The following is a 15,076-nucleotide window of genomic DNA, read 5'->3' as shown; positions in this document are numbered from 1 at the left end:
AAATAATTTATTGTAAATATATCCTATAATTAATCTAATATCTACATATATATATCTTAAAATAATTTGTTGTAAATATATTCTATAATTAATCTGTTGATATTTGTTCGGTGTGATAAATATTGTATTTTTATAGATTTAATCAAATATAAAATTCGAGAAACGGTAATTTTATTTTATTTTTAAAAAGATCAACGGGACGAGCTGGGTGCCTGCAGACTGTAGTGCAAGCAGTAATCAATGAGTACACCAGCACTGCAAATCTGCCACACCTGTGCAGGTTGCTGCCTGCATACAGCCTCATTTATCTTCAAAGATCGCTTGGATACGGATTTCATTTCCATCGGAAGGCAAATCTGGGATATCTGTACAATAACTTTTTCATAAATGAGATCGAAAATCTACCGATGTGCAAAATACTACAGAGAAAATATGTGGAGTCGCCATTAAATGCTTGGATGGGACCCGCTGCTTTTAATTCCGCGCAGGCGAGTTGGGTGTGCTCCAATAACTCCCTTCCGCTTCCTCCTCCTCCGTCTCCTCCTCGTCTGTCGTCTCCCCTTCGGCCCTTCCTCTTTCACTCCTCCGCCTGTCCCCTTGCTCTCTGCTCCGTTCCTTGATCCAGATTCCGCAACGGTGAGGGCACCCAGCCCGATCGTCCGTCTCCGTCGATCCCCCGAAGCCCTAGGAGGAACCCTGCTCCGCGTCGAATTCGGTCGCGGGCTGATTTGATCCCGAGAATTCGCGGGGGGACGCCGGCGGCGGGGAATCGGATGGTGTAGGAGGGAGAGGGGAAGGAGGAAAGGTCCCGGATTTCTGGGGCGCGCGGGCGGGCGGCCATGCATCTATCGCTGTGGAAGCCGCTCTCCCACTGCGCCGCGCTGCTCCTGGACAAGAAGAACCGCCCGCCGCGGCCGCCGCCGGCGGGGGCGGGCGCGGGGTCCGGCGGCGGGCGGCGGCTACAGGAGAGCAAGCTCCGGAAGGCGCTCGAGGAGGCGTCCGAGGACGGGTCCCTCGCCAAGTCCCGCGACGCGGCGCTCCTCGATGGAGGGGACGGCGCGGAGGAGGGGTCCGTCGGGGCGGTCCCGGTCGCTGGCGCGGCTCCACGCGCAGCGGGACTTCCTGCGCGCGACGGCGATGGCCGCAGAGCGCGCGTTCCAGTCGCCGGACGCGCTCCCGGTGCTGGAGGAGGCGCTCGCCAAGTTCCTCGCCATGTACCCCAAGTACGCGTCCGCCTCGGACGTGGACCGCCTCCGCGCCGACGAGTACCCGCACCTGGACAAGGTATGCCTCGACTACTGCGGCTTTGGCCTCTTCTCCTACCTCCAAAGCTGCAACCCTGCCGACTCGTCGGCCGCGTTCACGCTCTCGGAGATCACCGCCAACCTCAGCAACCATGCGCTCTACGGCGCCGCCGAGAAGGGCACCGCGGAGCACGACATCAAGAACCGCATCATGGATTACCTCAACATCCCCGAGTCAGAGTACTGCCTCGTCTTCACGGTCAGCCGCGGCTCGGCCTTCCGGCTGCTCGCTGAGTGCTACCCCTTCGGCACCAACAAGCGGCTGCTCACCATGTTCGACCACGAGTCACAGTCCGTGAATTGGATGACGCAGGCCGCGCGTGACAAGGGAGCCAAGGCATACTCCGCCTGGTTTAAGTGGCCCACGCTCAAGATCTGCACCACCGAGCTCCGGAAGCTGATCTCCACCAAGAAGCGGCGGCGCAAGGACTCCGCCACTGGTCTCTTCGTGTTCCCTGTGCAGTCGAGGGTGACGGGGGCAAAGTACTCCTACCAGTGGATGGCATTGGCTCAGCAAAATCACTGGCATGTCCTGCTCGATGCTGGTGCTCTGGGGCCTAAGGACATGGACTCATTGGGGCTGTCTCTGTTCCGGCCAGACTTCATCATCACTTCATTTTACAGAGTGTTTGGGGCAGACCCAACAGGTTTTGGATGCCTGCTGATCAAGAAGTCGGTAATGGCGTGCTTGCAGAGCCCGAGCGGCGGCACGGGGGCAGGGATGGTGCGGATTGTGCCGGTCTTCCCACAGTATCTCAGTGATTCAGTTGATGGGTTTGATGGTGTCCTGGATGGGCTGGAGGATGATAATATTATTCCAATTGAGGAGGGGTCAGCGTCCAACAGTCACCATGCATCCCAATTGCCTGCATTTTCGGGCGCATATTCATCAGCACAAGTGAGGGAGGTTATTGAGAGCGAAATGGACCAGGACAGTTCAGATAGAGATGGTGCCAGCACAATATATGAAGAGAGTGAGAGTGTTTCTGTTGGAGAGGTGATGAAGAGCCCTGTGTTCAGTGAGGATGAGTCATCCGAGAACTCCTTCTGGGTTGATTTGGGACAGAGTCCACTTGGTTCAGACCATTCAGAGCAATCAAGCAAGGGGAAATTGGGCTCTCCATTGCCAGCGTCCTGGTTTTCTGGTAGGAAGAATGCTAAGAAGGCGTCGCCAAAGGTGCCATCCAAACTGTCAAGAAGCCCTATTCATGACAACCATGTTATGTCATTTGATGCAGCCGTGAGGTCGGTATCACAAGAGCCAGGGCCTGTGAAAGTGGTTCCAGATGAAGATCATTCACATAATGACATCAAGAATATCCCTATTAGTGAGATTGAAGAAGATAATAAAGATGCTAAAGTAAATAAGAGGTTCGTAAAGTTTTCTTGTGCCAACGGCCCTGCTGAAGGCAGTGCAACCTCTGTTTTCGGGAGCTGTACCGCCCGTGAGAATGGCTCCACGTCCGAGATTTGCTCAGAAAGTCAAGCGGAAAACAAAGAGAGTGCTATCAGAAGGGAAAATGAAGGTGACTTCCGTCTACTGGGAAGGAGGGAAGCATACAACGGCAGATTCAATGGTGGAAGATTCTTTGGAGTAGAAGAATCAGAACGAGCGTCAAGTATGGGGCGCAAGGTATCATTCACCATGGATGATAGCAGGCTCTATCGTAATTCAGATGCTGGGGAAACATCTGGGTATGCAATGGCAGATGACGATGACGACGATGCATACAGTGACTATGATGAGGCTCAGGATGGCAGGAAAGAGCCCGAAATTATCTGCAAACATCTTGATCATGTGAATATGCTTGGACTTAGCAAGACAACACTTAGATTGCGATACCTGATCAATTGGTTGGTGACCTCATTACTGCAGCTCCGGTTGCCTGATTCAGGGGATGGCGAGGGGGTACCCCTTGTTTATATATATGGTCCAAAGATCAAATATGATCGTGGAGCAGCAGTTGCATTCAATATAAAGGACTGCAACACTGGAACCTCCCTGATCAATCCTGAAACTGTACAGAAACTGGCAGAAAAAGAAGGCCTCTCCTTGGGGGTTGGGTTTCTAAGCCATATACGCCTCCCAGACAACCAGAAACATGGTGCTGTTGATGTGGGGCTAAGTTCTTCCTCTCCAGCAGTAAATGGCCGTCGTGAAAAGAAAAATAGCAAAAATGCTATTATTGGGACCGAAGTGGTCACTGCTTCTCTTGGGTTCCTTACAAATTTTGAGGATGTCTACAGGTTGTGGGCATTTGTTGCAAAGTTTCTTGATTCATCATTTCTTGAGCAAGAGAGGCTATCATCTATTCCTGAGGATGCAGAAAGATAGTATTAGATGGTTCCAGTTTATGGCTATCGCAGCTACTTCATAATAGAGGAGGGTGGCACCAGTGTAATTGAAACTGAAAGGAGGATAGAAGAAGAGATGTCAAGGTGCTTCTGCGTTTTTTTTTTATCCAAATGTCTCAGCATGGCATCAAGGGGCAATACTTGGCAGGTGCGGCTGTTATATTTTTTAATTCTTGTTTTCTCCCTTTTCTAGGCATGCGACTTTTTTGTTTGTAGATTTTGTTGGAGATCTATATGTACCACCTAATTATTTTGAGGAGCATCCTGTCCATGTACTTGCTTGTAAATTGGCTCCATTGGCCATGAAATAGATTTGCTCGCTTGTATGATTCTTGCAACATGAATGGCATGATGATAGGTGATTCTATCCTTTTTTCGTTTTGTTGTTGAATCCAAAGGTGTCCCAGATGTTAATGTCTGCTGTAGTGCTGTTATGAATTTATCGACTTAAGTACATGCTAATTCCCATCAGGTCGGTTTCAGATGACATTGATAATAATGGTCTGCTAGCTACAGTTTTTCTTTTAGCTATCATTCCAGACAATACTTTTATCTTGTCTCTCTCTTTTACCTCTTTTAGCTTTACTGGTAGTCTGGTAGAACTAAGCGCAATAAAGTAGTCCAGTTAATCATGTGACAATTCGTTCAAAGAGTGGATCCTGGTGAGACTGAAATGGCCTGCTTCCTAACATATGCTGACCTTTTTCTGGGGCGCTGTTGCCAGTTGCAAATTTTGTATTTGTATTATATGGTCATTCCGGGTGATCCCTTGTAAAGCTTATGGACAGGGTTGTTGAGCAGGTGGTTCTCTTTTGGTGCATTTGGCCGTGCCTGTATCTCAAAAGGTAAATTGTTCTATTTGCTGCCTTTTGTCTGTTTGCTTAATCTCGAAGCTCTGTTGTTGTCTTGCGGGAGCCGGGAGAGTTGGATTGTTACGGGGCAGCAGGTGGCGCGGGCGTGGGGCTTCTTTCGAGCTGCCGTTACGTTCTGAATATTCAGAACCGCCTTGCCTGCATGGGGAAACCATAAGAAAATGGAACGGACAGACTCCTAGCTACAGAGTACATGTCATAGTGCATTATTCCTAGCTGCATAAATCGTACCAAAACTGTTTGTTTCATCCCACGACGTTAGCATTCTAGGTAGCTCGTCTCGTGTTCTTCAAGACCTACAGCTGCTTCCTCATCATGTGGAAACGAAGCCAGGGTTTTACCATGACATTGGACACACGGTGGAGTTGGGTAGCAAAGTTGTGCAGTAGCTGAGGGCGATCGCCGCCCAGCCTCGACCACCAAACGCAAACCGGCGTGCTGTTTTGCGGCTCCGTCTCGTGCCGCACTGCCGCGGCGGCATAGCCCAAAAGGCTAAAACCGCCCGCCCGGCCGGCCACCTTTCGCGCGCGCACTGATTCCGTTCGGCGACTCCGACGTCCGCCCGTCACGTCCCGTTGGTGCGGTGCCTGTCAACCCAGCCGGATGGTTGGTGCCTGCCAACTCGCTGCCCCGGGTGGAAATCGCGCGCACCCGGCAAGGACGGGCGGCAGCAATCAGAGGCGCGGACCGTGGTGCCGTTGCCGTCGTGGGGGGCGGCGGCTTGCGACATGGCGAGACGGGACGGCACGCATGTATGGTGTTCAGGCCTAAGAACGAATAGTATAGTAGAGCCTCATGTATGGTGTCAAAATTGTCTGACACATGTATGGTGTGACTCTGGCATTGACTATACGTAATAGAGCCTCATCTCTGTCTGTCCAGACTTTTGACTTGGTTTTTACAACTAATAAAACTGTTCTCTTTCGCGTAAAAGTCAAATCCTACGTGACGCAAAGACAACAACACCGTTGGACTGTCATCGTTCCTGCAATCACAATCGGACGGACGACTAATTGCGCAAGCACACGGGGCCCAGATCGCAGCACCTGGACGGAAACACAATGCAGGCACGTAGTACAAACCTAACGTCGTGTCAGGAAAAATGGAACAACTTGCTGGCCGGCCACCAAGACCATCAGATTACCAGTAGTGGAAGACCACTGCTCTGCTGGCCATCCGACGTAACCTGACCTTCCCCATGCCAGCCGCTGTGCCGCACCAGTCGCACCCCCAAGACCCTCCTTTAAAAGGCTAAAAGCACCCGTGTCGCCAAGCGCTGCTGCCTACCCATCACATACGTACGCGGTACGCCGATCCAAATATCCCGGTCATCCCCAGCAATTCGTACTCATGGCGCCGCCGGGGTCCAGCTCGTCCGTTCCGCGACGTGCTGCCGCCGCTCATAAATACGCTGTCAGGAACCGCCGGGCCCCCGCCGGCGAGCGAGGAAGCGATCGGATCCGGCAAAAACACCGGAGATCTTTTGTGAGTTTGTGGGCGAGGGCCGAGGGTGGACTGGTCTCGCTCTCATCATGGCGATGCACATGCAGTGCGTACGTCCTATAGCTAAACGCTCGTACATGTACATGGTCCTGTGCTTGCCTCGCGCGCCTCATCAGCTGGTTAATCGCTCGAGCGTTTTTCCTCAATCTACCTGGACGATAGCAACGCGGAACGTGGATCGAGAAATGAGAAGTTTGGTATGGTACTTTTTCCAGATTTGCTATCTCATTTTTTTATGAGCTTTTTACGGCATGGAGCGTGGCCAGGAGAACGCCACAATGGCAGCACAAGCATCCCTGTTGTTCCCGGTCGGTGCCGTGGTTGATCCGTTGGTTTCAAATTTGTTCTGGTCCCCCGCCAGAGCCGGGTAAGCGCAGGAGGCGGGGAACACGCGAGCACAGCGACGCGCCTGACCCCATTGGGCGGCGCGGGTGAACGCAACGGTCGGGGGCGTGTGCCGGGCGTCGCGTCATCGCATCGCATATTCGCACAATCGCACGCCGGCCTGGGCCTCGCGCGCCGGTTTCGGAGCGGTTGTTGGTTCCTGGCTGTGGGTTGCGGGCTTGCGGCATTAGCGTGTGTACATGGGCTCTTCAGGGCTTGTTGACACGATCAGGTAGTTCCGTGGGCCGTTTTAGCAGGATTTGGCGCGATCGTTGTTGGGCTAGGCTTCTTCCTACCTTTCCGATAGAGAGGCAGAAAAGCGGAGTATTATGGGCTTCGCCTTCTCGAAGGAGACCTGTAAATGGAATCCCGCCAACATAAAAAAAAAAGGTGTAAAAATCGTGGCATTAACGTCTGGACAGGAGGAAAAGGTGACTCGAGGAGGGGGTGTGGAACTGTGGACTGTGGAGCTTGCAGACGGAGCTTAATGTAATGTGTGGGTGTAAACTGAACGCGAGGCAAATGAGAAGGATGAATGATTCATTGATTCGGCGTCGTTGCATATTTCCGGTAGGGAACCAACGCCGCGGTGGCAGCCGTCGTCCACGGCGATGTCGCTCCTAGTAGATCGTAGATGGAAAACCCTGACCCCATATGACGGTTGTTGTAGATCTCTCGCATCAAATCGCCTATGCATTTTGTATATTGTAACAAGTTTGTACATGGATATATCAAACGTATGTCTCGTACTGATGTTTACTAAACAGAGAAGGGTTGCACACACACGCTCGAATGAGAGATGAGACTCTCAGGTTGTTCTGATGAGCACCGTAACAAACTTCATCCTAGAACTAGAATAGAACGATCCTGCTGTGCAAAGCCGCTAGCGAACGACAGCCGCAACATAAAAGCTAGCGTTTGCCTACGGGAAGCCTGCAGGCCGCAGGCAGCGTGTGCTGTGTGCATCCCACGGACGCCTCCGGGAGAAGGAAGACGAAAAGAATAGATTTGCGTGGATCATCCCTGGTCAATCAGTGTCCCTCCGCCCACCAGATGGACCTCCTCCATGTCACCACCAAGGATAAACTCCCCCTTGGCAACCGTCCATTCCCCGCCCCGCCTTATCCTCCCCTCACCCCCACGTACAAAACCACGCTCCCTCCCGCCCGCCCGCCGCTCAAGCCATCCATCCCGTCCACCACCACCTCGCCGGCCACACTCGTCTTTCTCACGAGCCACAGGTAAGCGTCGTCGTTGCCTTCATGCCGCATTCCAGTTCTCTGCACTGCATTACAGTCACAGTAGTCCACACAGCGCAGGGATGGCGTCGTTCGCCGTGGCGACGATCCCGTCGCTGGCGGCGCCGGCGGCCAAGAAGAGGTCCGGCGGCGTCACGTACGTGGAGGGCATGAACGCCTACAGCGGCCTCAAGGGGCTCAACAAGGTGAACATGCTCGGGGTGCGCAAGACCGCCGACTACTCCTTCGCCAAGATCGTGGCGTCGCTCAGCCCCGCCGCGGGCAACAAGCGGCGCGGCGGCGGCGCGTTTGGCGCCCAGATGAACGCCGCCACGGAGATCTTCAGGATCGCCGTCACCATGAACGGCCTCGTGCTCGTCGGCGTCGCCGTCGGGTTCGTGCTGCTCCGGGTGGAGGCCACCGTCGAGGAGGCCGAGTAGGGTGCGCGCGCCTCTGCCCCCGTAACAGCTACTCACTCGGCTGTCGCCCATAGCCCTCCTCTGCTTCATAAGCCGTGATATATATATATAAACGTGATGTATGCTTTCGATTCAATTTACTTTGGTATGTAACCCATGACAATTGGTCAATACTGTGGAAACATGTTTTTGGAGTCGAGGTCTGCAATTGATCTTCAGCAGGTGCTCACATCAACAGGACTTCATGCGGTTTTGCGATTCTGAAATCATAATGCAAAAACATCATGCTGTCTTGAAAATCAAATCAAATCAAATCATACACAGCTTCGTAGCAGGAGAGAGATGCGACCAAAGTTTTTATTCTTCGTCAATACTGTGGAATACTTGAATTATCTGATCTATACGCTAGATGATGCAACTAAATAGAGCATTCAAAATGCACACCATAATAACAACAAAAAGGTTTCAGATCAAACGCCTTCACGAGCATCTGTTACAGAACAACTCATTTGAGGCATGGGTTTCTGCTCTACAGCTCACAACAGATGAGTCTAAGTAAAATGTTCTATAACCGAACGCCAAGAAGACTTGTAGTGGAAAGGCTCAAAGGATCATCCTAATTCTTCTGACGTATCATGAGGCTTCTTCAGGACCGTCAAATCGAACAGTAAAACTGGCAGTGCTATGGATGTCTTGTTACATCGGTCTCTGACAAGCCGAGAACAGCTGCCAGCTGATGAAAGCCATAACAAGTGAGGAGAAGAGCTCGAAGCCAACCACCTTTGGTGTCTGCCACTCCAATGACCTCCTCAAGTAGCTGCAATATTTGAGCATGTTTGGCCCAGTGTATAATACGGCAGTGATACTAAAGAACTACAAAGCATGGAATGCACAAATCACAGCAAAACAATGATTGGTAAAGAATGGTATTTCGCGGTCAGTGGAGAGTGTTTTTACATACTCCCTCCATCCCAAAATATAAGTCATTTTGACTTTTTTGGCACATCCATTTTGCTATGTACTCCCTCCATCCCACAAATCAGTTCGTTTTGGACATGATTTATGATACCAAGGAGCAATTAAGTAGAGTGTATTTTTCCCTGTATGCCCTTATTAAATAGGGCTGTGGGTATCATTTATACACTAACCGTGCGTAGCTGGGGTGGTATGCACGCTGCCTCCTGATCTAGGAGGCCTCAGTTCGATCCCTACCACGCTCGGCATTTTTGCAAAGGTCACGAATTTTGCATGGCAATTGTGCACTCGGCCGCGTTTTTCAATGCAAGACGTGAGCTTTTGGACCTTACAGTATGGTTTACGTAATCTTTCTTTGCATCTTGTTCTTTCTTTAAATATTGCTTGAACGTCCTGCACCGTCTTCTCCGACGCGACCTCCGCCGTCATCTTTTCCAGCGCGATGGACTCCGGCGCCGACGCGATCGAGGCGCGAGCTGCATCTGTTCAATGCCCGTCCTCGTCTTGCATGCAGTCATGCGCTAGCGCCGCTCCGCGTTAATGACCCGTGCGGTAACCGAAGAGGCCGGGGCAAACTCGTCTACTTTAGCCGTGGTCCACTCAAAACGAACAGATATGTGAAAACTGATCTACAGCCCAGAACGAATTGATTTGTGAAACGGAGGGAGTATCTAAATATGATATTATGTCTAGATACATAGCAAAATGGATGAACCAAAAAAGTCAAAACGACTTATAATTTGGAACGGAGGGAGTATATAGTCCACCATAATTGGGTAGCATGAAACATATGCAAAAGTTAGTCCTAGCTTAGGTAAATAAGAACTACCATAACTCCTCAAAGAATAAGATTAATTACTATTCATGCCGTAGTTGAACAGAAAACTCAAACGCCCTTTGGTGTACTAAGTTTGATTAACAGGGAGCAAGCGAAAAAAATTCAAGGTATTCATGGAACCTTGCACATGACGTTGATACATCCAATGGAGATGGAAAATTAGGACTTCTAAATTAGAAAGTTTAGAGTTGAGAAAAAAAAATGCTATCTAATCCATCAGGTGTTAAGCATGGTGTTGAAACGGTTAAGAACTCAGATAATCTTCCTGAGCTCATACTGATTGACAACACCGGCAACAACAATGAAGCCTTTTAGTCTCAGTCCATACAAATTACAAATCATGCTAGAATAATCTACAGCATGGTTTAACAACAAAAAAGATGACATACACACCTAGAAATCATTATTTCTTGTAATAAAGCACTTTCTGTTTCAGAAAACAGGGGAAATAAGAACATATAAACAAAGTGGAGCGTTGTTTACCTGGTGATAGATGGCATTGTTGCCAAGAGCAGAGCACATGCATAAATTATTGGAATCAAAGTCCTAGGCTTGTTCTTCCTAAACCACATCAAGGATCCTAATGCAGCAAGGGAGAGGGTCATCACCTGTATAAAAACATAAATAAGCATTCTTCTTGTTGACAAATATGTCAAATAAACATCATGAGTTGCAGCACTAGGAAGTTGCTTTCTTCAAATCAAGGAATCTGGTACTATATTTTCACATAGTACTGAGTGCATACAAGATTAGCATTCGCTTCAAGTCCTTGAAATATGTACTCCCATGTAAATTCAAGCCCTCTTGCCCTAATCCAGAGAGGTGCCAGTCGGTGCAGAACTGAATCAGCAAAAGCCCAACCTGAAAACCCCAAAACAACCGCCTTTGATGATAAGTGACAACAAAGTTATCATTCACTGAGAAAGGGCCAAAATCTCACATTTTTTCACAAATTTATGCAGAGAAACTAACAAAACGAGATGTCGTCAAATTTCAGACACTGAGAAAGGGCCAAAGTCTAAGGGCCTGTTCAGATCTCATTCTCAGAGCGAGATTCTGGATTCTGGATAGTGAATGTAGAATCTGGATTCTGGATAAAAAAAATAAGGGGAGTTTGCATCCCATTCTCATAGTGATTATTGCCTTTGCATAGTGAAAATCTCTAAATAGTAGTTTGAGGTAGATAGTTGGATTCTAGAATCTCATTCTACAACCCAAGTGTTTGGATCTCATTCTCATAATCTCAGTTTTCTACCTCATCTCATTTTTCTTAGGAGATCCAAACAGGGCCTAAGTGTGCTTCCATATATCCAAGCCATGTCATGCAAAACTAGGTGCAGTGCAACTCAAGATGGGCACAGGTAGTAAAGCTTAAGCATATATTTTCAGCACATAGCAGGACAAATACAAAAGGCACAGGATGAAGATGCAAAATTAGAAGAGAGAATAAATGTCACCATGGCCAAGGATGCAGTTTGATAATTTGACATGAATCAAATTTCAGAGACAACTCTGTACTTACCAAGACCAACAGCCTGGAACTTATGATTCTGAGAGATATTTCTGTGGGTCAACTGTGTCAAAGCAAAATACAGTCCAGCTACATCTATGAATCCAATAAAAACTTTCATTAACTCCTGAAAGTGGAAACAACAGGATAGATTAGAGGACACCAAGTTCGAACCAAAGTGTATTTTGCGTGTCCAATAAAGTGTAGCAAATATACCTGATAGGGATCAAAGCTATCAGTTCTCAGGTACTTTGAGCAATGTTGCCAAGCAAACAAGCTGCCAATATGATATAGAAACATTAGCAGCCAATTAACTACCATTGGTTCACTGAACTCATCATGATAATAAGCATAGGGAAAAAAAAATAGAATGGTATGGCAAGGAATTACACAAGTAACATCAGACGCTGAAAGTTAAGAACAAAACTTTATAGCATGCAAAATAAACTATAGAAAATTGAAATCAGGGAAAGGTTGAATAACTTCTTTAAAACAATCAAAGAAAAATACTGTTCCTTATGTGTCATGTTACGCAGAAGGCAAAAGTTTGTATTAAAAATCAAAAGGATGTATATAGCTTGCAGGATATATTAACGTTATTAATAGGAAAAACTACTGAAAGAGCATCAAGTATTAATCAAAAAAGGTAGGCACAACAAGGCGACGAGAACACAATCAAACAAGAAAAAAATGATTGGGTAAGAGATCACTTTATGATAGATTATTTGGCTAAACAACAATGGTTCTCACTGGGAAATATGACAAAGCACAACTAGGCACAAAAAGATTGTGCACCAAATAACGCCAGAAGAAATCCAAAACCTAGGCATACCACCTCAAATTATTATTGTACATACAAAATTTTGGGTTTTACCAATCTATGAACAAGTCAATAATCCAGAGGCAACATCTGATTTTCTTTTTCCTTCTGGAATTTTTCATGTTATTTGGTGCCCAAACAAAAAAGATTTGTTTTCCCAAACTTGCACCTAATCGTGATTTCCCACTAGATGTATCCCTTTACTGCTTTAAATTTCACAATGCATAAGAATCCTGGACTGGTTGCTGACCTTTACAAGTGCAGTTCCAAGATAAACAGCAGCCGCTTTTACAGAAGTGCCGATTGTATCATACTCTGACCTGAAACGGATGATTGGATAAAAAAATGTTTAGTCCAAGGAACCTTTGGATGCAGAACGCTGTTTTCTTGTATGTTCAGATAAAACTAGGTCAGCTAGGTTACATTGCAAAGAATCCATGAACTAGTCTACATGTTCCATGGGTTATGGGTAGACGCCCTCATTCCTCAAGTGGGTGACAGTAAAAAAATAAGTAGGGTTTAGTTGATCTGGATGTGACTAGACCTTTATGTCACTGAAAAGGCACGTCGCCACAACCTGAAACCTACAGAAAAAATACTACACTAGCAACCATTTAATATAATTCAATCCGCCGGCCTGTTATTTACATGATGAATATACTTTCAATGTAATCTTTTCCACTCCGGAATACACTAAACATTTTCAGTACTATCATGTGGTTACTCTCTAGTCTTGACTGACAATATGGATCCAGTAAGCATTTACATCCACTTCTGGTAACATTAAGTCCTTCACAAGGTTCAACAATCAGTAGGATCATTTCATATCGCTAGTGGGTAGTTCACCAGCGCCTTCCACTCGATCATATTCCCCTCCCAGCCCACAACAAGATGTACGAATGAAGTGAGCTTACCTGACAGGTACAGCTCGTAAAACACCACATTAATTGCGGCTCAGCTAACTAGATTCGACTGGTAAACCCTAATCCACTCAAACTAAGCTCTGAATCCCAACGAACAGTGCAACGTAGGTTCGCCAACCAACTTCACTGAGCGAAATTCACTGCAATTGCACTGACTACAGCCCCATCCCACAATCCGGGTCAAAAATAGAACTCCCACAATCAGGCGTTCGGACTCTCCGGTGCAGATCACGCAACAAAGCGACCAGATCAAGTAACAAACGCAGATCCCGCAAGTTTAGCATACGGATCTCACGGAGACAGGTAGGGGGGGAGAGAGAGGAAGCAGGGAAAGGGAGGTACAGGGGGGTGGCGGAGTAGTAGACGACAGTGGGGGCCGAAGGTGAGGAAGGCACAGTTGAGGAAGTGGAAGACCGTCATCTCGCCGCCGTCGTCGTCTCCGGCGTCTGTGCAGCGGCGAGGGCGATGCGCCTGAGACCGTACGTGCGAGACGATTGGGGGATGCGGTTGGGTAATTGGGCTCGAGTCGGACCCGGTCCTAAGTATGTCGGGGAATGCTGCTAACTAGGCTTTTGCGCTTGTGATGGGCTGATGGGCCTGAACTTGGGTAGCAACCGACACGGCCCACACAGTTGGGCCATGAAGCTGCAGCCTTCAGGTCAGTTTTTTGTTTTTTGACTGCAGCCTACAGATAAGTTGGCATGCCCACGAATAGCAACACCACTGCAGATCACGACTTAAAGAAAACACTGCGTGTGATCAGAGAGAGTTTCAACGGTGCTGGGCTAAAAAACTAGTGCTTCCTTTGTTGATGTTTTTTTCTGCCCTTTGATGTTCTTTTTGTACAATCAACGATGGGCAGTTCTCTGATTTGATATATATCTCAGCTCTTTCGAAAACAAACGTCATGTTCACTTGGTCGGTAAGCCGTACTTTTTTAGCCAATAAATAGTATTTTTCTCTCATAACAAATCAGTCAACAGTACTTTTAGCCATGTCTTATCAGCCAAATGAATAGGACAAAAAGTTTTGTACAAATGTTTGGCTTCCCTGATGAAAAATGCTTACCCGTACACCCGCCACACTGGGTGGGGACTGAACGTAATAGTCAGTCGACTCGGGTCTCGGGAAAGCAGAAGCCAGAGCCTGGGTCTCAGTCAACAAGGGTTCGACGTACGTGTCCTCTGTGAAACACCTGACGAACGACAGCTCTCGTCCTGCGCTCGGCGGCTACTCCTTGGACGCGTGCCTGTTGTCGCGTAACAAATGACGCCGGCCCCAACCCAACCCAACGAAACTCCGTGGCCTTGCCACACACACCTGCTGCTAGCCGCTTGCATTGCCTGGCTTCAATCAACTGACACCGGAGTTCGCCTAGCAGCAGTCCCCCGAAACCCGTCAGGTACTCGTCCAGGAGTGGAGAAATCATCATGGATTTCCGGGTCGTGGTCCGAGACCCAGTCATCTACCCCCGTCGACCAGGCCACCGAGCCGGCAAAAACGTAAGCTGAGGGGAAGTCGCAATGATCGCACGGAGAAAGGTATCGATTTCCCACCTAAACGGTCGGGAAATCACCGCGCGCCCGGGGGCCACCACGGCCGAATTTTTTATTTTTAGTCTTTTTTTTAAAAAAACAATCACAAATATGTTCCATGAGGTATGATTTCAAAATCATGACCTTTAGCTCGGCGTCAGAGTTATTGACGCCGAGCTTACATTACTCGGCAACATCGTTACTAGCACTACTACACAAACTTTACTGAAGGCGAGCGTTTTCGGTTTTCCGCGGCGGGCAAAGCCGTCCGCCGCGGCCTAGGCGGGCGGTGTAACGTGCCCGCCGCGGTAAATATACTTTTACCACGGCGGGCACGTTAGGATGCCCGTTGCGGTTAATCATTTTTAAAAAACAAAAAAAAAACAGGAGCCCGCCGGCG

At 48.4% G+C, this 15,076-nt stretch overlaps 1 protein-coding gene and 2 pseudogenes across 3 annotated transcripts; 2 read left to right on the top strand and 1 right to left on the bottom strand.

The window, feature by feature from the left end:
- The first annotated feature begins 502 nt into the window (after nt 1-502).
- On the top strand, nt 503-4,032 carry LOC136472468 (uncharacterized; annotated as a pseudogene).
- A 3,424-nt stretch (nt 4,033-7,456) lies between these two features.
- On the top strand, nt 7,457-8,293 carry LOC136472237 (uncharacterized). 3 transcript variants are annotated; one of them, XM_066470056.1, is made up of 2 exons: nt 7,457-7,659; nt 7,733-8,293. In XM_066470056.1, exons 1-2 carry the CDS (start codon nt 7,472-7,474, stop codon nt 8,094-8,096), a joined length of 552 nt encoding a protein of 183 aa, XP_066326153.1. In that variant the 5' UTR covers nt 7,457-7,471; the 3' UTR covers nt 8,097-8,293. The 3 variants fall into 3 exon arrangements, with proteins under 3 accessions (XP_066326153.1, XP_066326096.1, XP_066326210.1); XM_066469999.1 differs by having other exon boundaries at nt 7,724-8,293; XM_066470113.1 differs by having other exon boundaries at nt 7,522-7,659; nt 7,738-8,293.
- A 120-nt stretch (nt 8,294-8,413) lies between these two features.
- On the bottom strand, nt 8,414-13,669 carry LOC136472142 (uncharacterized; annotated as a pseudogene).
- Between the last annotated feature and the right edge of the window lie 1,407 nt (nt 13,670-15,076).

This window comes from Miscanthus floridulus, chromosome 1 (assembly GCF_019320115.1).
Source record: "Miscanthus floridulus cultivar M001 chromosome 1, ASM1932011v1, whole genome shotgun sequence".
NCBI lineage: Eukaryota > Viridiplantae > Streptophyta > Magnoliopsida > Poales > Poaceae > Miscanthus > Miscanthus floridulus.
This window is presented reverse-complemented; position numbering and strand designations above follow the sequence as displayed.